The sequence below is a fragment of the Staurois parvus genome, unplaced genomic scaffold, assembly GCF_062004578.1.
Source record: "Staurois parvus isolate SC_StPar_1 unplaced genomic scaffold, SC_StPar_1.0 ptg000202l, whole genome shotgun sequence".
In the NCBI taxonomy this organism is placed as follows: domain Eukaryota; kingdom Metazoa; phylum Chordata; class Amphibia; order Anura; family Ranidae; genus Staurois; species Staurois parvus.
In genome coordinates this window covers 2530914-2556240 of record NW_028317998.1, presented here as the reverse complement: position 1 = coordinate 2556240, position 25327 = coordinate 2530914, and the positions used below count along the sequence as shown (strand labels likewise).

At 41.9% G+C, this 25327-nt stretch overlaps 1 protein-coding gene across 1 annotated transcript; it reads right to left on the bottom strand.

Annotated features, from left to right (window-relative positions):
• Positions 1-820: 820 nt before the first annotated feature.
• On the bottom strand, positions 821-22105 carry IRS4 (insulin receptor substrate 4). The gene is made up of 2 exons (XM_089678280.1): positions 18649-22105; positions 821-4622 (listed from the first exon to the last, which is right to left on the bottom strand). Exons 1-2 carry the CDS (start codon positions 21827-21829, stop codon positions 4618-4620), a joined length of 3186 nt encoding a protein of 1061 aa, XP_089534406.1. The 5' UTR covers positions 21830-22105; the 3' UTR covers positions 821-4617.
• Between the last annotated feature and the right edge of the window lie 3222 nt (positions 22106-25327).

The window sequence follows — 25327 nt, the reverse complement described above, 5'->3', positions numbered from 1 at the left end:
ACAAAAGCTGAATCAATTTTATATAATGGAGCAGGTATTCAGTACCAAAAAGACCTTTAAAAAGGATAAGAATGTGCATTTATTATTTTGTTTTAGGAACCTGGAAAGCATTGCACCAGCGATCAGCAGATTGCTGGTACCATGCAATTTCCTGCAACCTGTCAGTGTAATCCGTTTGCCTGTACATTGTACAGGCAGGCAGTTTTATATTGACAAGAAGAATCAATGAACTACCAAAACACTGTGGTAGTTCATTAAAAACTACAAGCCGACAGCTGCAAAGGCTGTCGGGCTTATAGTTTACCATTCACAGAAATCTGTGAATGAATAACATGGCCTGGTAGGTGTAGCCCCACACGGCCACATTTTTTTTTTTTACAATTGTGACAGTGAGCAGAGGGAGAAAGAAGATCCTTTGATAGCTGTCACAACTAGGGATCAGGGAGTAGGTGCGGGGGCCGTTCTTACAGTAACATGTTACAACGGGTGAACTTTAGATCCTGAGCACCAACTACAAGGTGAGCAATCTTAGTGGAAGTCAGGAACCACATGTGGATGACAAGCCAATGGTCAAAAACGCTACTGTTAAAGACTCCATGAAAAAAAGGGAAACACAAGCTTACTAGCATTTAAAAAAAAAAAAAAACCCGAAGTAGCAATATTTATTGCATCAAGGAAGAACAGTACATCGACACCCAATAAGCTATGCTAAATTCTGGTAGAAAATAGATAATACGTGATCAGATATGAAAACTGTATAACTAAAAAAAATTTACATAGAGAAATAAATTACTTGACAGATGTATGAAGGAAACCGATATAAAACAGTACCAACCATGTTTTATTAATTTGTACAGACAAAATAACTTTCCAATATGAAATTAAATTTACAGGACACACTTCTTCCATCATTGGTAAATTTTAAACTATACAGCAGCATAAACTGAAAGCTGGAAGATATTATCTAGTGATATGCTTTACATATTCCAAAAGTTATGTTCCAGCACAATACTGAATAAATTAGTTTTGTTTGTAAACTAAGATTGCATATTTTATGCTGTACCTGTTTGACATATAACTTACTAAATGCTGAGGTTATCCATTTGTAAGATTTAAACTGGCAGCTGCAAGATAACATTGGTCACTAAAAACAAAAAACTTTCTATGGCATTGAGAAAATTGTTTATCGAATTTAAAAACTTTTGTACTGAAAAAAAGGTGGCATTTAAAGTAATACTTGTAGTTTAAACTTACACTCATGTATTACCAAGTCCAATAACAGTTTTAAAACAGACCAAAATTAAACAAACCTTTTGAGTCTGTAAACTTCAAAATCTGTGTACCGTTTTCCCATTCTACAAACATGAAAATTAAATATTTATTATAAATTTCAATGAAAAATGAAAGGGTATATAAAAAGGGGTTAAAAATGCACCAAACCCTACAGTAACATGGAGGGGATAAGGCTGCGCTTTGTAAATTACTATTAATGATATGGAAATCAAATGGGCTCTTCGAGAATCAGGTTATCAGCAGTGTTGGCAATTTAGCCAGCCAGTTCTTAAACAGAATTACATTTACACAAACACTTACTTTCCCACCCAAATTGCTTTTTAAGATATTTAGTGCCTTCTAGATGGTCCAAATATGTGCTAGGTTATCTTCACCTAAAACTGAACTCCCATCTCACTGTTCTGATTGTTTCCTGTGATAAAGTTTAGAGTTTGTTGCAAATGCAGAATGCTAAAGTTAGAAAACCATCCCGAGCCTTTGAATGAACCCGCTTTGCTCATACAGGGGAAATAAACAGGTTTAATTAAATTTGCAGCTTATACTTAACATTCCCCCTTTCCTCAACTACTGCTCCATTCAGATACAGAATGAGATTCCACAGCCCTGTGTAAGCTTCAAGACATGGTACTTACACATGGCTCACTCCCATGGCCCAAATGGAGTGGCAAGGAGAAAAAGCAAAGTAAGGTTGGCCATCCACTATACAATTTTCTGTCCAACTGCTGCCCAATTTCCTTTAGATTTACCTTCAACTATGTAGTGCAAGTGTCTGCCTAATTGGACACAATTAAAAGTGTTGTTTAGGTTTGACCTCATATTATATGGTGATCAGTAAATCTAAAACAAATCTCTCAAGAACATTGTATAATGTATGGCCAGCCTAAGTATAAACTGCTGGTGTGGTCCTCAATAAAGTGAACCTGTGTCTTTGCTCTGCCCCAGTGAACTAAAGGTTCACATTAAAGAAAAACAGTCACAATGGGACTTATGCAAAAATAATGCAGTCATGCATTTTTGTTAAAATTGTATTTTAATAACTAGTGTAAGTACCTGAATTCACTTGGATAACAGTGACATTTATTCTGCTGCACAGAAGAGATCAAACTGGAAAAGGCAGGGCCTGGCAGACAATTAGGCTCTGCTGCAATGTACATGGCTGATGAGGAAAAACCAGAGGATGAGTGTGATGCTGCTCACTGTCCAATCAGGCGGCTAGGGATGTGTTCTTGAACAAGGTGTGCTGTCATTGCAGTGGAGGTAAAGATCTAAGAGCATTGTGTGGCAGAAATGCCCAAGACTGGCTACAAAGAACTGAAAATCTTAAGGCAGGTCAAAGAATTCACATATGCTGTATTTCAATTGTGTACAATACAGTTTGCCTGATGTTCATCTATAAACTATTTGGCCATGTTTATTGTGAAAGATATGCATTTATTTAGTGGTACTTAGTCTGATGCTTTGAGTAGCGGGGATCAGAGGTCAATTGAAGGGGGAACAACTGCTGGCTAGTTACACACAATGTTTCCTAACTGTCAAGAGGGCATAACAGAGTCAAATAACAAAACCCTGCAGTTAAAATTAAGAAAAAAAGTCAAGTGTTTTCACTTCGCACAGATCCTCAATGATTGCAGTGTTTACTTAAATATATTTTGTTGCAGTTTTCACATTAATAAGTGATTGGTTTTCATGCTTTTGTAGTAAATTCAGAGATTCCCATGTTAGCCAGTCCCATAACTCTGCCTTCCTCTTTAGCAGCTGCGAAGATACCAGTGCACAGTTTTCAATGAGACTGCTATGGAGAACCACCATTTGGCACTGCTACAGAGCCTCTGAATGCAATGTACAAATACCAAATTAAAATTATACATATAAAAAGAAAACACATTCCTTTCAAAGAAAATTATATACTGTGACCCTCTATTATTTCATAGCAATATGCACACCTGATGGCAGGGAAGATGGTGTAATGCCAGGTATTTTGCAAGGCAGCAACGGTAAAACTTCAAGTGACCTCTGAGCCCAACACAAAAACAAAGGACAGGCTCAAACAACATCATGGGACATTTGTTAGTCTTTCATAACAAATGTAGATGGAATGGCCAAGGGTTTTGCATAATTCCAGCTGTGACTTAGTTCTCCCTAAAAAATGGCATACACATTATTGGGCAGCTTTGTGTTCCAGCATACATTGTTCACAGTGACTGAATCAAATGTTGATAGAAGAGCAGAAGCACAGCAACACACATTTGGGGAAGGGTGAGGAACTACTAATTAAAACAAAGTGTACTAATCACCAACATCATGCAATACAAATACTCATCCTTAGGAGTACCCATAATTTAGTAGCAACACCATATCCATTAGTGTCTTGTTTAGATTTTTTTTTAATGCTGTACTGCCAATATTGTCATTTAAATGTTAGCACGCATTGTCATTCACAGGGAACCAAACGTTTGTGTGTCTTTGTAACAACAGCAATTTAGGGAATTAACAGGGAAGCCACCCTTACATTCATTCCAGAGACTAACAATTCATTAAAATTAATACTGCATCTTCTGCTTAATGTTAAATAAAATGTTTTCCTTCTCAGAGAAAAAAAAAAATGTGCACCTGAAGGAATCAGATACCTTGGATACATAAAGTAAATGATGCAGAAAAATGCACAGGATTCACAAAAATGTTTTCAAGGGGTTTAAAAAAAACAAAACAAAAAACTTCATGTACCATAGAAAATGTATCTTTGTTCATTGAATAAGACGTTTTCATAATATAGATCAAGTAAAATAAGTAGACTTTAGGGGAAAAAAACCTCAAAATACCTTTTAATTTTACATATTTAATAGTTTCATTTGTACCCAAAAATTATAAGCCATATATAGAGAAAATGAAATTGGCTATACTTTAGGAAAAGTTCTTAAAGCATAGTGTCACACTTTCCAAGGTGCTACATTAGCACATTGTGGAAATACTCGAGGGGCAGGTCCGGGAAGTAAAATGGCACAAGTGCGTTATGGAAGTCAGAGTCACTTCCTGAAAACACAGCAATCTCCCATATGCAATTTGCAAAATATGCCATCTTTTTTCTCACAAAAATAAGTATGCTGAAAAAAAAAAAATAAGCTTCCTTTGCCAACACATCAATATAAGCTTTAAATGGCTGTACATTTAATCTGTGTGGGAAAGCAAGTATGCGTCCATTTGAAATTCAACACGGCTTCACACATTATCTCTCTGCATTCTGTCTTCCCAAGTCACCTCATTCTGTTTTTACAGCAAAGAGGCTGGGGTGACACAGTCTTCTCTATGGTTTCCATGGTAATGCACTCAGTCTGTGGAAAATAAAATACAAATAAAGTCAATTAATGCTGAACAATGAAACTGTACAAATGAAATGCTCACAGATCTTGCATTGCTTAACAGTAATACTGGGTATTATAATTTTATATATATATATATTTTTTTTTTAAATTTATTTATTTTACACACACATATATACAGACACACTGTAAAATGTTGCACAAAATTAGATTACATGCCATCATATTTCTGCTTTGGTTTAATATTTAACAACGTAATCATTGAAATATACAAAATATTTGCAATTTACAATTAATAGTGTTCGAAAGCAATAGCAGGAAATAAAATGGGAAGATATGGGCCACACTTGCTTCTAAGGCTCCATGCACACGGGGCATTCTAATAACACTGGTAACGTTAGCTGTGTAAAGTCACATTAAAAACTTGAGTTTTTCAGCGGTTTTGCATTAGTGTTTAGCGAAATTTTGCCGCGGTTGTGGTTATTAGACCAAAAAGAAAAATGTTTTTTCTCTGCTCCAAAACGCCAGTTTGCCGCGATTTACCACGTTAGAGCCTCTTTATAGCTAAAAAACTCCTCTAGAAACCCACTAGTTCTGTTTTTTTTTTTCAGTCAAAAAATATCCCTGCCAAAAAACGCTGATTACAGTGTATGTGTGCATGGACATACATGTTAACATGCTGGGGAGTTTACTGGCTGTAGAAAAAAAAAAAAACTTGTCAAACGCCAAAAACAGCAGCTGTAAAAACGTCCAGTGTGCATGGAGGACTTAAGGCGAAAGCTCTGGGACGGTCATCTTGATCCTGGTTTCACCATTTAGTTACTGACTCAAAACAAGCATGTGCATGCTTTAGGTCTGCGATTTATCAAGTAGTAAAAACAAAATTAAAAAAGTAACGCATTGCAGGTTCCAAATTGTATTGATGCAGGTTCCTGCTAGGATTCAATATCCTGAAGCACAGGATTAATTCAAGAAAGCCAAATGCTGCAAAAGACTTTGCGAAAAAGAAAGGCTGATATTCTGAATTCACCCTCACATTCTCACATAAACAGATCCATTCCAACAAAACTTGTTTACTAGATATAAATTAACAGATCATGTGATCAGCCGCCTGTTAAGCTGGGCTCTGCCAACACCCATTCACACTCAATTATCAGCACGATAAATGATAATGAAAAAAGGTTTCATCATGAATACTCTGGCCTTTGGAAGGACATGAAGCAAAATACATTTGCAATTTGGCTTTAATGGAAGCAGTCTTTCTGCAATTACTGCCCCAGAACTAATATCAGGGGACTAACAAGAGGGATGGTTGCTTTCATCAAAGGTTAATCAATCTGTTGGAAAGGTGACAGGTAAAAGCATCCATTTCAGACTATTTCTATTTATTACAGGGTCCAGGGCTGTCACCATGACCCTAGCTTCGAGGCAGCCATTGCAAAACTCTGAAATGCTAGTTGCCTGGCAGTCATGTGACCCTTTTGGTGCAACACTCTGCACCAGCAATGTGGAGCAAAAATGCAGATAAGGCCTTTTGACACTTCATACTTGCTCTGGGTGAGTAACTCCAGGTGATGATGCCGGTGGGTTTGGAAAGCAACCAACTAGCATTCTCAGGTCAACAAAAGATAAAAACTATTTCCCTGCTGTACAAAAAACAAAAAATTGTTTTATACGAATTCACATTCAAGTAAACTAGTTATGAAAGAATCAAGGGCTACCCTAGTGGACCTCTCTCCCTCAAGGAATATCTCCTAAACGTGCACCATTTAGCGGATATTCACTGATTCTGCAGCTGGTGATGTCACCCTCGCATGCGCTCTGATGGAACAGCATACTCATGTTGTCCCTTCAAACCTCTGTACCATGGCTGTGACTCCTGTACACATGCACAGGAGGGACATCATCGCAGCTGGGCCATTCAAATGGCCAAAGCCTGCAAACCCAGAAGGATGGATCAGTAGTGGCAGCATGCAGCTGGAGGGCTTCATTTTAAGGAAAGTCTTTCATACTGTGCTAGTATGCAATGCAAATACTAATACAATGTAATACCAAAACATTACATTACCTTGCAGGAGGATTTTTTTGTTAATTTACAACCGCTTTAACATAGGTTACGTAATTGCTGCTTATATACACATATAGACCTATAGCAGGAATCTACAACTTTCCAAAGGGGCCAGTTTACTGTTCTTCAGACTTTAGGGGGGCTGGATTGTGGTCACTGGGGGTAGAAATGTCCCAGGCCCAGTATCAGTGAGTAAACAATGGCTCAGCTGTGTTCATTTGCATAATGCCTGTAGTCAGCAGGAATAGTGCCCCATAATTATTACCAAGAGGAATAGTGCCCCATCATTGGTGTCAGTGGGAGGAACAGTGCTCCATCATTGGTGTCCAAGAATGGACTAGTCCGCCACCGATATTAATGGGAGGAATAGTGCCCCATCGTTGGTGTCAACTGGGGGAATTTTGCCTCACTGTTAATATCAGTGGAAGGAATAGTGCCCTAAGGGCTGGATAAGGGCCACATCCGGCCCTCAGGCCGCAGTTTGGAGACTACTGGTCTATAGTGTAAATGTGTTACAAATTAATTTTATGCATTTACAGTTTTCAATTTTAATATCTACCAAGGTTTTAAGTTTATCAGTTATAAATACCTTCTTTTTTGGATTGTTCTGTAGCACCCCTTCCACTTTTGTGAACATTTCCTCCTGTTGCCTCCCAGAATACCCATGTCACATATTCCAGGAGGCTGTAATTTCCATTCCTGTTAAATCTGATAACTCGCTTAAACATCATTGCAACAAGCCAACAGATTTACACAGTGCCAAATCTCCATCTGTACATGACCTGGCACCACATTATCAGGACGCTGACTGAGCACCAGGAATATACAACCAGCTCCCAATAAAGAAATCAAAAGAGGACGTTGTATGACAGGACACGTGGCATAAGAAGGGTGGGTGAGAAGAGGACAACAGCTTTTGGAGGCCTTGTACATAAGTTTAAGCAGCCCAATGTCACACCTAAGTAAACAGACATGACAGGAATTATTTTCTTAAGGGAGGTACAAGGTCCACTTTTAAATGCACTGTCATCTCGCCTACCATTTGCCAAGGCACTTAGGAGACTCTGAAGGTGGTTGAAGATAGCGTCTATGGTATGCTAAGACCAAAACTTATGCCCAAGTGTTTTGTCTGATAGCAAAATCCTTAGAGTAACTCCATTTTTGGGGGGGGGGGGGGGGCACTATAACATACACACTTGCTACACAAGCCATATTGTAACTGAAGGTTGTTAAAAAATTACCTTTCCTTTTTGATATGCAGCAATGTAATTTTCTGTAAAATTGGATGCATGACAATATTGCAACTTGGAGGCATTCCGTGTTTAATACACCGTGTACCACTGGTGTATTAAACAGCCCTGGAAAGGTAATTTCCTGCTTGTGCAATTGGCTCACTGGTTTTCCCAAAGTCTGCACCAAGATGCAAATCAGATTTTAGGCAAAAAGTCAAAATGGTTTGGTCGAAAAACATCCCCATCAACCATTGGCCAATATGAAAATAAGCACTGATACAGGTGCCGAAAACAACCCCGCTCTCTTGCCCGCTGCTGCTCAGTAGTTCTCAGCCTTACCTGAGAAACCACCGAACGATCCCAGCACTGGACATAGAGATAAGTGAAGGAAAGATGGCCTCCACACATCTCTATGCTCTTGGAGGAGCAGAGCGATGTCACTTCCAGTTCTAGCGCCTTGTAAACAAGGCCTTTTTTTTTTTTTTTTTTTTTTAAAAGCACTAGATCAATTTTACATTGTAGAGGAGAGATGTGGGGTCTTATTGACCCCATATCTCTCCATAAAGAGGACCTGCCACTAATTATTTCTATCACAGGGGATGCATGCATTCCTTGTGATAGGAATAAAAAGTGATAACTTTTTTTTTTTTTTATAAAGGGACAGTAAAAAAAAAACAAAAAACCCTACAGTTTAAAGTGCCCCCATGCTCACACATAGTGATGAACGCCCATGTATGTTAACTGTGTTCAAACCACACGTGAGGTATCGCCACGAACGTCAGAGCAAGAGCAATAATTCTAGCACTAGACCTCCTCTGCAACTTTACACTGGTAACCTGTAGAAATTTTTAAAGAGTCACTCATGGAGATTTTTTAAGTATCGTAGTTTGACGCCATTCCACGAACGTGCGCAATTTTAAAGCATGACATGTTGGGTATTTACTCACCATAACATCATCTTTAATACTTTACAAAAAAATGGGGTATAGTTTGTGTTTTTTTAATCATTAAAGTGCATTTTTTTTGAAAAAAAAAAAAAATTATTAAAAATTGTTAAAAACTCCATTTCGGTTTCCAGCCAAATTGCATCCTGAATTTTTGGTTTTGGCACCAGAATTTTCATTTTGGTGCACCACTACTACTAATGAAAAAGTCACTCATATTCAGACTCACTCTGCACAGTGTAATAACAAAATGACTTTCTTCAGAGCAAAAACAGGCAGGAACCTGCAACAAGGTTTGTTAAAATCCCTGAAATGTAAAATTGTTTCCCCTCAACAAAAGCGAAGTTATTCTCTGCACTGCAGATCATCAAAAACACACCATCCCTATCAAGAAGCATCTGGGTGGCAGCATCATTCTGTAGGGATGATTCCATGCAGCAGGCCCTGAAAGGCTTATGAGGGTAGAGGACAGAACGAATCTAGCAAAGTAAAGGTAAAGCTTAGCACAAAGCTGTAATGTAACACACACAAAAGGTCTTTGAATGGCCAAATCAATGTCCAGGAGAGAATTTGTAGCTTGGCATGACAGACTGTTGACTCGCAATCCCTATGCAACCTAACAGAGCTGGAACAGTTTTGCAAAAAGCAATGGAGGAGAATTTCAGTGTCCAGGTCTGCACAGAAGACAGGAACCTATCCACACAGACTTAAAAGCGATTCCAAAGGTTCGTTTTTTTTTCTTCTTTAAAATAATAAAACATGTTATACTTAACTGCTCTGTGTAATCGTTTTGCATTGCCAAATGCCCTAATAGTAACCTGCTTGCTCTGAGGGAACTTGTGCACGCTTGCTCCAGAGTCACCTTTATGTGATTATGGGGCACACGACTCATTCCCATCCTATGCTCCCTCCTCACTGTGAAGCCAATGAGGAGAGAGACCCTGGAGAGCTGCTGCTCTCGTGCACATTGCTGGACTAAGATCGGGCTCCAAAAAGTATTAGGAAATTTCAAAGATGGACTTATTGCACAGGTGGCAACCTATCACAGTACCACGCTGGAATTCACTGAGCTCCTGAGAGCGACCCATTCTTTCACAAGAGTTTGTAGAAGCAGTCTGCATGCCTAGGTGCTTGATTTTAACTGTGATTGGAACACCTGAATCTAATGATTTGGAGGGGTTTTCCAATAAAGTGTGTGTGTATCTATATTGATCTCCACTGTGTTACATGACAAAGGCTTATTAACACAGAACTATTGACATATCTGCAGACGCATGGCCATACAATGTAAAATACACCTGTATTTGCACCATCCAAGACATTCTGGAAACACTCCCATTTGCCTTTACACAATGCATACCTGGGCACAACGTATTTTGTAACACATTCCTATTGCCAAAATTATGCAGCAGCCAAGGTTTATGCCTGTAAATACATCCATGTGCATGACTCCTAAACTAGGAGGGGGGGGGGGGTGTAAACTGGCCTGTGAGATATACATTCCTGAACCCTGTACTCTGTCCACAGCACACTCCTGAACCCTGCCCCGTGCAGTATGCACTACTGTTATTTAACAATTCTCCATTAGGACCCTCCTACTGTTAGGCAGTGGTGCGGTGATGGCATGGTTGAGTTCCTGCACTTACTCTGAGAAAAAAAATGCCCTGGACAGCTGTCCCATCCCACGGGACACCTGATCAACCAGCCAGCTCAGAACCAGAACCACTGTCTGCCTCTGATATAAAAAACAAATGAGCGTACATCACCAGTTTCCCCAGCACCATTTTTATAAAAAGGAAAGCATTTGATTACCCAACTTTGGTGCTTTTAAAGGGCAGAGGAGGCATCCATAAGGAGTACTTGCTGTCACAAGGGATGTTTAAAAAATATATACCGTTTGGGGTTCTAGGAAATTTCCTGCAAAAACCAAAAGAACATTAAAAGTTTAAATCACTATAAAGCCAGTTATCTTTTTTAAAAGCCCCAGACATTCCCAAAAGCACCTCTGCCTAACAAGAAGCATCGACCCTTTGTATTTTCCATTCTGGGAAAAAAAAATTATTATTTTTTTTTAATCAAGTAGATTGTCATGAGGGACAAGTAGATTGGGGACCCATTTTAGTACCTTGGACAAGTAGATTTTTTTTTAAATTTTCATACCCCTGTATAGATTACCAATTTTGTCGAAAAATATAAAATATGGGATTGTGCTGAGTAAATTCATACCCAACATGTCAAACCCTAAAACTGGGTGCAGCCATGAAACAACAAACTTCGGTACCCTAAATTTTCTGTAGGGGACACTTTAAAAGCTTTTAGAGCTGATCAGTTTAGGGTTAACTATGAATAATGGGCCTAGAATGATTCATCTTGCTCTGGCACGAGCGCCATATGTAACATGTTTACATTTGCATATACACTTTTAAGTGCTTGGGTGGAACTTTAGTAAAAAAAAAAAAAAAAAAAAAAAAAAAGGTACAAATTTTTTTGTTTCCTCACATAGGGGACAAAGATTTTTTGGGACAGGTTCCCTTTAAACTGATAGGACACAGCGGTTGGTGACTTCTACCTACAGATAAGCTCTTTTTTTTTTTTAAGTCCGCAAACGTGCAAACTACAACGAAAAACCCGTAAGTGATCACAAAAAAAGTGCAAGTGCGAACACCACACGAAAAAGTGCACTTAGGGGTGTGTTTGTCCTACCCCCGAAGGGGTTGAACCGTTACCCTGATCCCCCGGGGCACGAAGCTCCTGACAGGGACAAGGTTCCCATTTGGTCCTCCTGGCCAAAAGGCCTGGTGGACCACCATTCCTTATGCCCAGCCGAAGCCGGACATCCAGTACTAGATCAGGGGGTTCTCCCGAAAAGAAAACCCCCTAGGGACAGGGGAGGAAGGAACCAAAAGGCCACACATCCTCCCCCTAGACTTCAGGGTAGGCCCGAGGACCCACACCCTCCATCCGTGAAAAACACACACATAAGTAAAAGTAAAAAAAGTGACAAGACGTGGGAGTGCATAATAAATAAGAAAATAAAAAAAAAAGTGGTACCGTGCCAAATTGTGCACAGACCAGGCCCTGAGGCCCATAGCAAAAATTGCCCTGGACTTAGCCAAAAGACCTGGTCCTTAGGGCGCTGTGCAAAAAGAAGTGAAAAACAGTGGCCATGTGTCATCTTTACACCGTGGGGTCCCACACCCAAGTGTTACTAGTGACACCCCTGAGAGCGTCTTCCCCAGGGGGCACTGAGTTTGCGGACTTTTTGCGTCCCCAGCCCCTGGCCAGACCAAGGTAGATCCGTCCAAATCAGGAGGTACTGGGTCTTTCCAGTCTTCCCAGAGGAATTACTCCCAAGGCCCCAGAACTAATCATGGCGCTCCCTGGTTTCTGTCCCTCCGGTACTAGCCTTCCCGGACCCCCATCATACCAGTGAGGGTACTATACAACAGCCATCCCCGCAAAGCTAGAATGGCCGGGAGCACCCCCACTGGACACTGATAAGAACAGATACTACACTCGATCTTAGCCAAAAGGTCTACAGATAAGCTTATAATAAAGCTGCAGCCAGTGATGTTACCGATGCATGTGCACTGAGCTCTAAATGGACAACATACAGGGGTATGTGCATGGACAGGAGTGCAGTCATTGAGGCTCACCCATTCAAACGTCTGAAGCCCACAAACCTGGAAGGAAGACCAGGTGAAGACTGAAGCCCTGTCAGGAGTAACAGAGCACCATGAGAGGGTTTTGTTTTAAGGCAAGTCTTTAATAGCATGCTAGTATGCGACACACTAGCAAGCCAGTGTAGACACAAGCAGATTCAAGTACCTGTCGATGACAGGAACATAAATTGGGCGCAAGCACCCTTTGAATTTCCCTGTCTGTGCTTCAAGGCAGCAAGTTAAAAATCCTGCTTGCTGCAGTTTCTAGCTAAACCAACCTTGCATAGCATGAGTGCTAACTACATGTAAAGTGGACCTAAAAACACCCTAAAGTTATGTAGTACTGGAACAGTACAGGATATAGCCAACTGCCAGAATGTAAAAAAGCACGTACACAGCACAGCAAAAAGTGGAGTAATTATATGTAACTTAGAAAATAGAAATCATACAGGAAACATTTAGGGAAACCTTTTTAGTCAAAAATTGACAACAGCATACTCATTTCAAAAGATAAAAGCCCTTTAAGACAAAGTGCACTTAAACTTTTTGCCCCTTTGCTGTGATCCAAGCTAACCCACCCACCCTCTCCACAGATGCACATTTACTTGAATGCCTCCAGTGATTGTTTACATGTATGCTGCACCTGTGTTACAGGCTCAGAGACTTTTATGGGGTTGTCTCTATCATCTGGACACAACGCAAAGAAGTCTATTGGGTTGTAATGTGCAGGTGCAGGCAGAAGAGCAAGACTTGCAGTGCTGGATGTAAACAAGCAGCAGTGGCTGCAGCTGTCAGATCGAAGAAAATATGCAACAGAGGAGGGGTAGGGTGGCTTACTTTGAGTCAGTGCAAAAGGGGCAAACAGGATAAGTGAACTTTGACTTAAAGTACACTTATCCTTTAAATGACTTCTCTGACAATGGGTAAACTTTGTCAGTCAACAAACAAGCTGACTGCAGAGGGCTGTTTATTCAATCATTACCCATTAAAAAGAGGGCTGATTTGACCTAGACCGGTCCAGAACTTATGTAACCTAGGTTATAAAATGAAAGGTTTTTTTTTGCCAGCTGTATAATGTAGAAAGCCAAAAAGTAGAGTCTTAAAGGATTTACAAAAACAAAAAAAAAAAAGTGCCTGTAAAGCATTGCACCAGCAATCAGCAGATCGCTGGTGCCATGCAGGACTCCTGAAAACTGTTAGTGTATCTGTGTGTCCATACAGACCCATATGGGCAAGAAGATATAGTCTAACAGAAAGACTCAATGAACTACCACAGCACTCAATACCGTGGTAGTTCATTGGGAACTACAAGCCGACAGCCATGCTGTTTTCAAATACTGACAGCTAGTACAGGGAACTTCTCCCTGTACTGCTTTCACAGGGATGGGGAGAGTGGTGGGGAAAAAAGGGTGATACATGTAATATGTTCCCAAAAGGTGAACATTAACCTTTAAAAATAAAAAACCCGAAGGAGAGAAAATCTTTATTAATTTAGAACAAAACTAAAAAACAAGCTTCTAATTGCTTGGGATTGGTAGTAACTTGAAATTACTGGCACATCTTGCTTCACAAAAAAATTATTAAAAAAAAAAAAAAAAAAAAAAAAATGTACAGGGTGGACTAGTGGGAAGCATGGTTTTAAGTTTTGCCTGGAGAGGTTAGCTGGGGACAGACCACTTAGATTTCTCTATAGCTTTGATTTGCAAGACAGTTTTAGCTATGTGGAGGGATGTTGAACCAGTTCTGGTAAAATCGCAGTCACCATTGTGCCTGGAAAAGCTCCAATATGGGTCCTGTGCATATTTATCAGGTCCTGAGTTACTGTCATAGTTCGTGATTAATGATTACTACTATTCTTGCAGCAGCTGGGCATAGAGGTTCTTAATCACAGAGCTCTTTTGGCAGATATTCTAGTCACTGTACATTGCTGGTAAGTGGGACCCAGGTTTGCCCCATGCTTTATATCATGTGTAAAAATGTTGTGTGTCCAGAAGTCACATGAGACGGAGTGCAGATGAAGCTGGTTTTTGCTTTTTGCCAACTGAACAGTCACCTGTCCAACTAGCTTGTGTGGGGCAGCATTGTCACTGACAACCACTATTCTGCCATCAACAAGTTGTAATCATGAAAACACCAGGTTGGTAATGATGCCTGCTAGAGACAGGAACTGCAATTGCTGCAAACTAAAAATGTATAGGTGTGTGCGTAGGGAAGAGGGGGCTACAAACAAATGTGACACTTCAGAAAAAAGGAGAAAAAAACCCCAAAAAACTATTTATGATTTATTTTGTTGACAGTGGTCATGTGATTAGCTGTAGCAGATATTTAGAAGCCACTGCTGGATCTTGATAGGAATTGAAGCTTATGTCCACATAACAGTACCAAACAATAGAGGTTTTAAGTCACTGCCTAAATATGGTGTTCTGGTAATGCATGGTTATGGACTCTCCAGGCAATGGAGGGAGCAGAGGGTGACGTCAGGCACTTTAAGAAACAAGTCAAATCTTTGGTTAATTCTGAACCCTGACTCTCAAACTGAAATGTGAAGGGGCACAATCATTTAGGATTGTTTCACATAATGAACTGCACAGGAACACAATGTACACTCCTGTGCATTTCACATGCAATCTGGGTGCAGTGCGATTTCAGCCCATTCATTTGAAAGGGGTGAAATTGCACTGGACAGCTCCAAGAGTAGTGCATGCAATACTTCATAAAATGCACAGCAACCTACTACTGTACCATGTGATCCAGTGCAGGAAAACACATTTGTGATCTGCGTTTGGGACATTACCAATGACACCTGCTATAAAACATAACCAATAAAAAAAAAAAAATTTTGGGAAACAATCTAAATTTCTTCATACCATTTAGGCCAATAAGTATTCTGCTACATACATACAAAAATCCCAACAAGCGTACATTGATTGCAGGCATAACTTTTTCACAAACCAAACTATGGAATATATATTGGAATTTTTTACTAGTAATGGCGGCGATCAGTGGGACTGGACAATCTGACACTTTGTGGGAATCAGTGACACTAATACAGTGATCAGTGCTAAAAATATACTGTCACTACTAATGACACTGGCTGGGAGGAGGTTAAACATCTAGGGTGATCAAAGGGTCAACTGTGTGCCTAACCAGCGTTTGTGTGTACTATAAAAGGTGTTATTTTTTTTCTTAAGGGATGTGCTGGATTGTATTCCCTGCTTTGCAGGGGGGGGGGGAAATCCAGCACATCGCTGCTGACAGGACATAGCTCTGCCTTGTTTACACAGAGCTGTGTTCTATGTCTCTCCTTATCATATTATTATTCACTCAAACACAGTTCATATTTGTTTTAGTGTGTTCTCTTTACTGCATTTTTGTGCGTTTACCAATTTCCTCCATAGGGATGAAATGTGCTGCAAACAAAATGCATATAGGCGGTCACTGGTGATCTTTCCCTTTGAGAGTGCTAGTTTTTCTGTACATCATGCCAAGTACCTGCATCTGTCCTAGTATCAGCCCATTGCAGTCCCTGTAAAGCATGACTGCAGTGACAGAGACAAGATCTAATCAGTGTGCAGCTGCCAGTAACAGGCTGTGGCAGGTCCAGGTAGGAAGGCTGAAATTACATAGTCTAGCTGAAAAAAAAACCCCAACCCCCCCCCCCCCCCAAAAAAAAAAAAAAAACCCAAAAAGGTCCATCCAGTTCAACCATACAAAAAAAAAAAAGAAATGGAGTTGAATGAAGCTGGTAGACTGATCTAGTTGCAGAAAGAAGAAAAATAGTAGAGCAGAGGACATGTCTTGATTGAGGGCCTGCTCACATCAAAACATGGTTTGGGAAAGGTATGTTCACCTGCGAAGCCCATGTGAGATGTGCGCAGGTGCCCATTAATTGTTCCTAGCACCACAAATGCTGGGCGTTTGCGGCTACCAAGCGCATGGTACTGCGGTAACATGCAGTTTGATGTGGTGCAATTTGCAATAGTACTTGCGTTGCTTTTTACGTCTTTACATTTCAAATGAATGGGCTGTTGAAACTAGAATACAAGGGACCAAACGGAAGGAGCATGTTCCAAAGTGAACCAACCCAGAAGCTTAACACTATTTTTTTTTTTTTTTTTTAAAAGGTTCAGTAATTTATTCATTGATATCTTATTTGTAAGTTCTGCTTTAAAGTGGAAGTAAACTATAATGCATCTCACCTACAGGTAAGCCTTTTCATTAAAGGGAAAGAGTGCGCTCAAGGGGGGTTTGAAGGGAGAGCACGCACGCGCAAAGGGGAGAAAAAAAAATTAAAAAAGGGAGAGCGCTCACTCGAGGACTAAAGGAGAGAGAGCACGTGCTTGAGGAGAAACCGTGAGAGCAAGAAGAAGAAAATAAAAGAAAGAAGAGTCAGGGTGAGAAAAACACAAATGTTAGTCATCCCCTTGCTGTGCAGCAGACCTGGTTATATTTTAAGAAAGGTTGAACAAATATGCCTGTCCTTTGCAGGTAAGTTTCCAAACATGTATTTAAAGTAAGTATTGAGCTGTTTGCTGGAGTTCAGCTTCAACACAGAATGTCAGGAGGTCACATGACATTTGGGGAGTTGCAGATCTTCCAAATGCCAGACCTCAAAACACACCATGGTAACTGCCACTGTGCTCTTTACGATCTGTGCCTCCCCCTACTTCTGGCTTGTGTACAATAAGGGTAGGAGAGAGATTATCCTCTTTAGCTGTCTAGGAGGGAGAATTATCAGCTGGAAATGGGGTTGTCAGCATTTTGCTGATAGAAAAAACAAAAAGATAAAGGATAATTGACTTCAATGCACAAATTGCGTCCCATTGACTTCAATGCAAAAACATCCATTTAATTCTTTTACATTTTATATACTTTTCATTTTCTGTCCAATTTTCATCTGTTACTTTCAATAAAAAAAAGTTACTTTACTGGATTGTACTTTATTTCATATTAAATTCACATTCACAAAAAAAAAAATATATATATATATATATATATATATATATATATATATATATATATAAATAATTTTTTTTTTTTTAAATTAACACAATTTTTTATTTATTTATTTATTTTAACTGTCCCATTTCAGTTTTTGGCCAAGTGCATCCTGGATTTTCAACCCAGTTTTCATTTCGGTGCACCACTACTTTTTACGGATAAACAGTATATGCCATATATAAACAACATGTGCGCCAATATCATATGACATAAAAAAACTGCCAACTATCACTATTTTCTTCTCCTGGCTCCCTGCTTTCAGAAAATGTGTGGGGGCTTTAACTAATCTGCAAGGCCTAAAAATTGTGCATTTTAACACATGTGCAGAAAATTCAAAAAAGCATTAAAAGCCTAGCATACATTTAAAATGAAAGATATTTTTTCTAATTCTATTAATAAGGCAGAAACAATTGAGTACTGACGTGATACTTTTTTTATTTGCACTAACATACAATTTTGAGGACAAGCTTTCGGGGTATGTCCCCTTCTTCAAGGACCCAGCAGTACTATTAAAGTTTTTGCAATAGTACTGCTTGGACCTTGAAGAAGCGGACATACCCCGAAAGCTTGTCCTCAAAAATGTATGTTAGTGCAAATAAAAGTATCACGTCAGTACTCAATTGTTTTTGTCGCAAGTGCACTAATATGGCTACATTCACCTCTAGTAATAAGGCAAATTTGGTGCTTAATCAAGAATTTAGTTGTGTATGCATTTATAACAAACATGCTTCTATGACAACAGCAAACATTTTATAGCTACCTAAAGACAAGTAAACACACCAACAGAGGTGGCCTTCACAAAAAGCTTAAAGAAAAACAGACAAGTTACACAACAAACCTAATCCAGCTGCTGTGAATGCAAAGTCAACCTTGTAATTTGCCCAACAACTGGGTACTTTACAGCATGTTACATAGTCTCAGTTAAACAATATGCCCACATACCAGCTGCACGATTTAGTTTGCTGAACAAGAAGGATAGGCATGCCACCTCACCAGTAGCATGAAGTTGAGATAAAGCTAAGCCATGAGTTTACAAACGTTTGTAAAAACAGGACAGGACAGCACTGCATCAGATACAGCATGCTAAAAAGGTCTTGACATTTTTGTGGGATAAGATTAGCACTTACAAACCTTTTCGGAAGGCAGAACACTTCAGGCAGTCAGACCTGGAGAAATCGATGCTGACATAAGCTCCCGTTTCCAAATTTCTGCTTCCATTCTGGTGCTGACTGCATACTGGCGACGTAGGCTCGCAGACACTGTCATGCATACTCAGAGCTATGTAGTTTAGACCATGCTGAAAACCTGTAGAGCAGTTTCTAGACATTTTCTTCTCTTGATCACAACTGCTTTCATCGGGTTTCAGCCAAACGTTGTCAAAAGAGGCAGAACTATGCCTTTTGCCACTTTCAGTAAAGCAAGAGGAAGTTGTTGTCACTGTGCTGGCAGAGGAGAAAGTTTCAGAGCTGTGCCTCCGTCTTCCCTGTGGATCAGCACGGATAACTTTAGGAGCAACTACAGTTTCAGACTTAGGGTTGAGGACAGGGGGGAAGCCACTTTTAAAGGAGGACATATCCCCAATACACAGCCGATTTACAATAGATGATGGGCTATCCAACTTCGTACCATTTTCAGTTTCATCCAGAAAAGGTCTTGGGGGAGTCATTGCCATATTAAAAGTCATTGTGGTGTAATCATCATTCCTATTATTTGTAGTAGTGACACAAGCTGTACCACATGGGAGCTTGGCATATTCTGCACTGGGCTGAACTCTGGAAATACCAGGACATGCATAAGCAGAAATGTCTGTTAGAGAGTCAGAAAACTCAGCGGTGGCTTTTGGAGACTGCACATCAATGTCTACACTCATGTAATCAGACAAGGGGGACTGTCTTTGATCACAACTTGAGCCCAAAGAAGATGGGGATCCTTCTGCAGACAGAGAATATGGAGTACTACTTGCTTTATCACTGAAGTCAATATTTATATATTCACCAGGACTGGTTGGCTCAGCTGAAGTAGAATGATCAAACATTCTTGGTATTGTATTGCTCCCTCTCATAGCAAGAGTAAGTTTAGTTGGCCTTGTAGCCCTGACTTGATGATTTAATATGTCACTGGAAGATTTCAAATCAGTCTTTGACATCCCATTTGTAACCCCATTCTTACACACTTCACTGACATTTTCCTCACCCATGTGCAGTAATGTTCCTGGAGAAGACATAGGAACATATTCATTATGATCACTGCAATGTTTTGAAGAACTTTTAAAGCTTCTAGGTAAAGAAAAATAAGAACTGAACCCCCGGGAGTTATTTAAATTAGAGTCAATAGTCTGTTTTGAGGTGCTTCCATAAGACATGTCCATGTACTCACCATTGGTGACTTTCTCTTGGCTGCCTTTAGAGGCATTTCCAGTTAATGTATTTCTGACAGGTGAACTGGCAACTGGAAACATCATCATATACCCTTTTGAATCCACCTGAGATGGGCACCTTGAAATGATTTCTTTTGGTGCAGAAACACTTTTGGGTGCCATTGGCAAATAGTCACTGTCGTATGAAACTGAAGGCATCATTGGCATGTAGCCATCATCCTTGGCTTTACTCCCACTTTGGTTACAAACAGAATCAATGAGGCCATTACTGTAATCCTCGGGGTGATTACTGTCTTTTAACTTTGGTGATTCAGAGTAGGCAAACTGCTTCTCTTCAGAGTTTTCATCAAAAGAAACAGCAGCATGGGACTTTTGTTGTAAGGGGACATGGGTGGGTTTAGTCAGAGAGTACGTTCTTTTCCTAAAACATTTGTCCGCTTCCATGTAATCATCCTGAGCACTTGGGTGGCTTTTCATGCTCATGGACATGTAATCACTGAGGGTGTTTTCTTCTTGTATTGGTGGTGTGTTACCTAGCGAGTCTGGAGTATTACTTCTCACACGAAAGTACCTGAGGTCGCCAGGACTTGAGCCATACTCATCAGATGAAATAAAGCCTCCATCGCTAGGAGAGCCACACACAGAAGAGCTGGAGGGTCTAGTTAGGGTATCGGATACAGACCCCGGACCACTACTTGAACACACGTTTATTGGGCTTGTAGCTGAGGGAAAATGGGAAACGGGCAGGGAGGCTGATCTGGAGTGGTAGCCAGAATTAAAAGGTGCCCTGACATATCTTCCAGTACCTTCCTGTTTATTCAGGTTTATCCGTGCCGTATTTAAATGGATCAGGCTGCCAGTTACTGACCTGAACGGCCTGGTCATGGTACCTTCGCCCTCGCTGGAGGTCCTAAAGCGGTAAGAGTTGCTCTTGGATGTTGGAGGGGTGCCGGCGACGCTTTCAGTCCTTGACCTTCTCTGCAGACCGGTCTGGCTGGGGGGCAGGTTGCCCAAGTACCGCCTGGTGGTGATGAAGGAGATAGGGTTAGTACCGGAGGACTGGCTCTTGCTCCTCGGCCTGAACTCGGAGTACGCCTTAAGGGCTTTCATGGTCTCCAGGAAAGTCTCATGCATGTTCTGGGCCACCACGCAGTCATCCACCTGCATCCACAGCTCGCCAGCCCCTGTGGACGAGGAGCGACCCACCTCGATGAAGAAGTAATTCTCCGAGTGGCCGCAGCGGCGGATGTTCATGAGCAGCAGGTGGACGCAGGCCACCTCCGAGTTCAGCTTGACCAGGTGCACGGCCTTGTTGGACAGGCAGAGGCGGTAGACCCCAGACAGGTTCTTGCTCTGGCCCAGTCCCCGCGGCTTGACGTTCACCTGCCAGACCTCCTTGAAGACGGTGCCAGCCCGGAAGCCCCCATAGGTCTCCTCCAGCTCATCGTCCTCGGCCAGGCAGGACTTCTTGTTCTCACTGATGAGCTGGCTGAGGGCCTGGTACCAGGAGTCCTGCTCTTGCTCGCTGTCAGCCACCATGGCGAAGTACTCGTCCTTGGTGTACAGGGCCAGCAGGTGCTTGTTCTTGGCGTCGGCCCGCCGGCTGACGGTGAAGCATTGGGACAGGAAGATGACCCTCTTGGGGGGTCCGGGACGCTGCAGACCACTCCGGAATTTCTTCTCGTTGTCATAGTACTCCAGCCGAGCCGGACCCAGGTGGCTGTGAGCCCGCAGTACGAAGTAGCGCTTGTGGCCATGCTTCTGCTTCCTCAGGTAGCCCCTCTTCTGCACGTCCTCCTCGCCGGTGACAACGCTCTCCTCCTGCACCTGAGCCAGCCGCCGGGAGCCGCTCTCCTCCAGAGGGGGGGACGGAGGATGAGGCTTCATGGCTGTCCGGCAAGCTCTGTCCTCCTCACCGCTCAGGACACCCGCCATGGAGGAAGGGAGGGGGAGCCCCGAGGGCTACTGGCCTCTCTGCTGCGCTTCCCGGTCTGTGCACGAAACCGCCGGCGTCCTGCCTTCCCACAGCCGGTGAATGAAAGTGAGCGGCCGCCTTCTCCCGCCTGACAGGGGAGCTCAGAGCACACGCATGGCGCTGTGTCTAGGCGCCGGGAATCTCCGTCTACCCGGCATGCACGGCTCAGCGGCGGCTCCTCTCCTCGCCGTACACATTCACCACAGACAGACTAGAGCGGGGGCAGGGAGAGCGGCACGGCGAAAACAACACGTGACCCCGCCCGCCTGCGTCACCTAGACACTACCCGCCCACCATGGAGGCGCGGGCCTCACCGCTCAATGACAGCGCGATCAGCCAATAGCGGAGCGCTCCTAGCAAAAACATCCCGCAGAATGGGCGGGGCGAACGCTCTCCCACTATCGGCCCTGCCCATTTCTACTCACGCTTTAGGATGTAAACAGGCAGCCGATTGGTGGCTTCGGGGGAGGAACGCATCCTCTGCTAAAAAGGCGTGTTCCGTAGTAATAGGCGTGGTCCAAGGCGCTTAGGGTGCGGTTATTGGTCGAACCTGGGTGCTGTTACGGTTTGGCACACGGTGATTGGCTGAAATAGAAGTCTCCCTGTCCTACCTATTCTAGTGGGCGGGGACTCTCGCCTGGTTGTGAAGAGAAGTAAACAACAGTGTGGGTAGCGGTGGTGGCAGGAGGGAGTCGGTGTCAGTCTGGAAAGGAAACGTCAAATAAAATATGCCAAATGGATGCGGCGCGGCGGGCTGGACTGCGCAGTATCAGCAGACAGTGTGCACGCTGCGGCAGGCGGTGACCCATTCTGCGGCAATACTAAATCACAACAACACGGAGCGGGAGGACGCCGTATAGTCCCAGCATATCGGGGAGGCCCGTTCTGTAGTGTACATAGCAGTCCCCAGACGACATCTGCGCAGTGTCGCCGCCTCTCCGATCACTACCACCGGCTACCGGAGCTCCACCGCCCTCTTCACTGCTTTGCTGCTGTCGGGGAATCTCCGCAATCAGAACCTACCTGGTTTTTCTGATGCTCACTGTTTCAGAAGACCTCCATGGACATAAACATCTGATTGCTGAAGGATCACTCCACCCAGACGTGATATGTTACATATAGGTGGAGGCAGACCTCAGAAAGCTTGGCTGTCACATCACAAAAATCTACAGGCTTCATTCACACAGACATTTTAAAAAACGCATTTACAAGCATTTTTTTATTTACAGATCTGAATGCCGCTGCATTGTTTTCATTGGTGACAGTCACACAAGTGTGTAAATTTGCCCTGCCCTCAGATCTGTAATACAGAATCCAAAAATCTGTATCGCAAGACACAAGTCTCATGCAGGGGCGGACTGACCATTTGGAAACTCGGGCACTGCCCGAGGGCCCGGGGTCAGTAGGGGCCCCATGAGATGCTCCTGGTACCTTTTTCATAGGCTTTTTTGAGTTTGGGCAAGGACACAGGGGCCCCATGATCCCCTATTGCCCAGGGGCCCCATGAGTTGTCAGTCCGCCCCTGGTCTCTTGTATGCCAAGTGCGGGTATTGGAGAAAAAAAATGACACCATGATTTGCTGATCTGAACGGCCCATGTGAATGTAACCACAGGCTGCTTTCACACAAATGCGTTTTTTACTGTGTTAGTCCAGGCTCACACCTATGTGTTTTCTGAAGTGTTTTCCGGAAACGCACAGCAGTCCATTTAACATGATTTCCTATGGGACACGTTCACATCTTATTTTCACCAGTGCATTTTTTGGAAAGGGTCAGGGACTTTTTATGAATGCAAAAAGTAGTATTTTTATTTCTACAGACTTCAATGGAAACGCTGCAGAAAAGCATGTAGTGCGTTTTTGCCACGTTTTTGATGCGTTTTGCATTTTAAATTGAGTCACCTGGTGCGTTTTTTGGAAAGGTTCAGTGACTTTTTTAACAGAAAAAGTTGTATTTTTGGTTCTATAGACTTCAATAGACACGCTGCAGAAAAGCATGTAGTACTTTTTTTTATGTACTTTGCGTTTTAATCTGCCTAGCAACAAGAAAAAAAAATTAAAAACACAGCAAAAGCACATCCAAAACACATGCGCAAAAACATAAAATGCACTGCAGAAAACTGATCAAACGCAAATTGCATAGGTGTGAACCTAAAAAACGCAGCAAAAATGCAATTCCTTTAAAACCTCCCATCCCTCTAATTTCCATGTGTGCTGGACACGCTTAGTCTGTTAAAGGAAGTTAAAAAAATAACAGACTTACTGACTGGATCACTAAGTGACAAGGAAGAACAAATATAACAGAGAGGACCCTTCCTGGCTGACTCTCCATCTTCTTTCCCCCCCACTCCTTTCCCATCTCTCAGGTCTGGTTAACACCCATGCATTTTTCACTGCGTTTTCAGTTTTGCAGAAACACACTACAGCCCATTTAACATGGTTTCCTATGGGTCACATCCACATCTGTGCATTTTCCATCAGTGCGTTTTTTTGGAAGGGGTCAGGGACTTTTTTCCAGCAGCAGGTTTCATATTTAGTTCCATAGACTTCACCAAAATGCATCAAAAACATAACCAGTGCTTTTTTGATGCATTTATGGAGCATTTCTGCTGGTTTCTCCTACAAGACAACAAACACCTGACAAATACATTAAAAAGTGTGCAAAAATGCATCAACCTCAACTTGTATACAGTGGGGAAAATCATTATTTGATCCCCTGCAGATTTTGTTAGTTTGCCCACTTGTCTGTCATTTTTATCATAGGTGTATTTTAAATGGTAGAGACAGAATATCAATCAAAAATCCAGAAAAACATGATACAAATGTTATAAACTGAGTTGCAGTTCAGTAAATAAAATAAGTGTTTAATCCCCTACCAACCAACAATAATTCTGGCTCCCACAGACTGACTATGTGCTCATGTGGTACACAGATTAGTCCTGTCAATTTAAGAAGGTCTCCCTAAGGAAAACTCGTTATGTGTATAAAAGACACCTGTCCACAGAATCTTTCTTGGGCACGATCAAAGAGCTGTCAAAGAACATCAGGGACAAGATTGTAGACCTGCACAAGGCTGGAATGGGCTACAAGACCATCAGCAAGAAGCTTGGTGAAAAGGAGACAATTGTTGGAGTGATTATTTGCAAATGGAAGAAATACAAAATAACTATCAATCGCCTTCAGTCTGGAGTTCCATGCATGATTTCACCTCATGGGGTGAGGATGATCATGAGAAAAGTGAGGGATCAGCCCAGAACTACACGGGAGGAGCTTGTGAATGATCTTATGGCAGTTGGGACCACAGTCACCAAATAAATCATTGGTAATACAATACGCCGCCATGGATTGAAATCCTGCAGTGCTCGCAAGGTCCCCCTCCTCAAGACGATACATGTACAGGCCCTTCTGAAGACTGCCAATGAACATGTAAATGATTCAGAGAAAGATTTGGAGAAAGTGA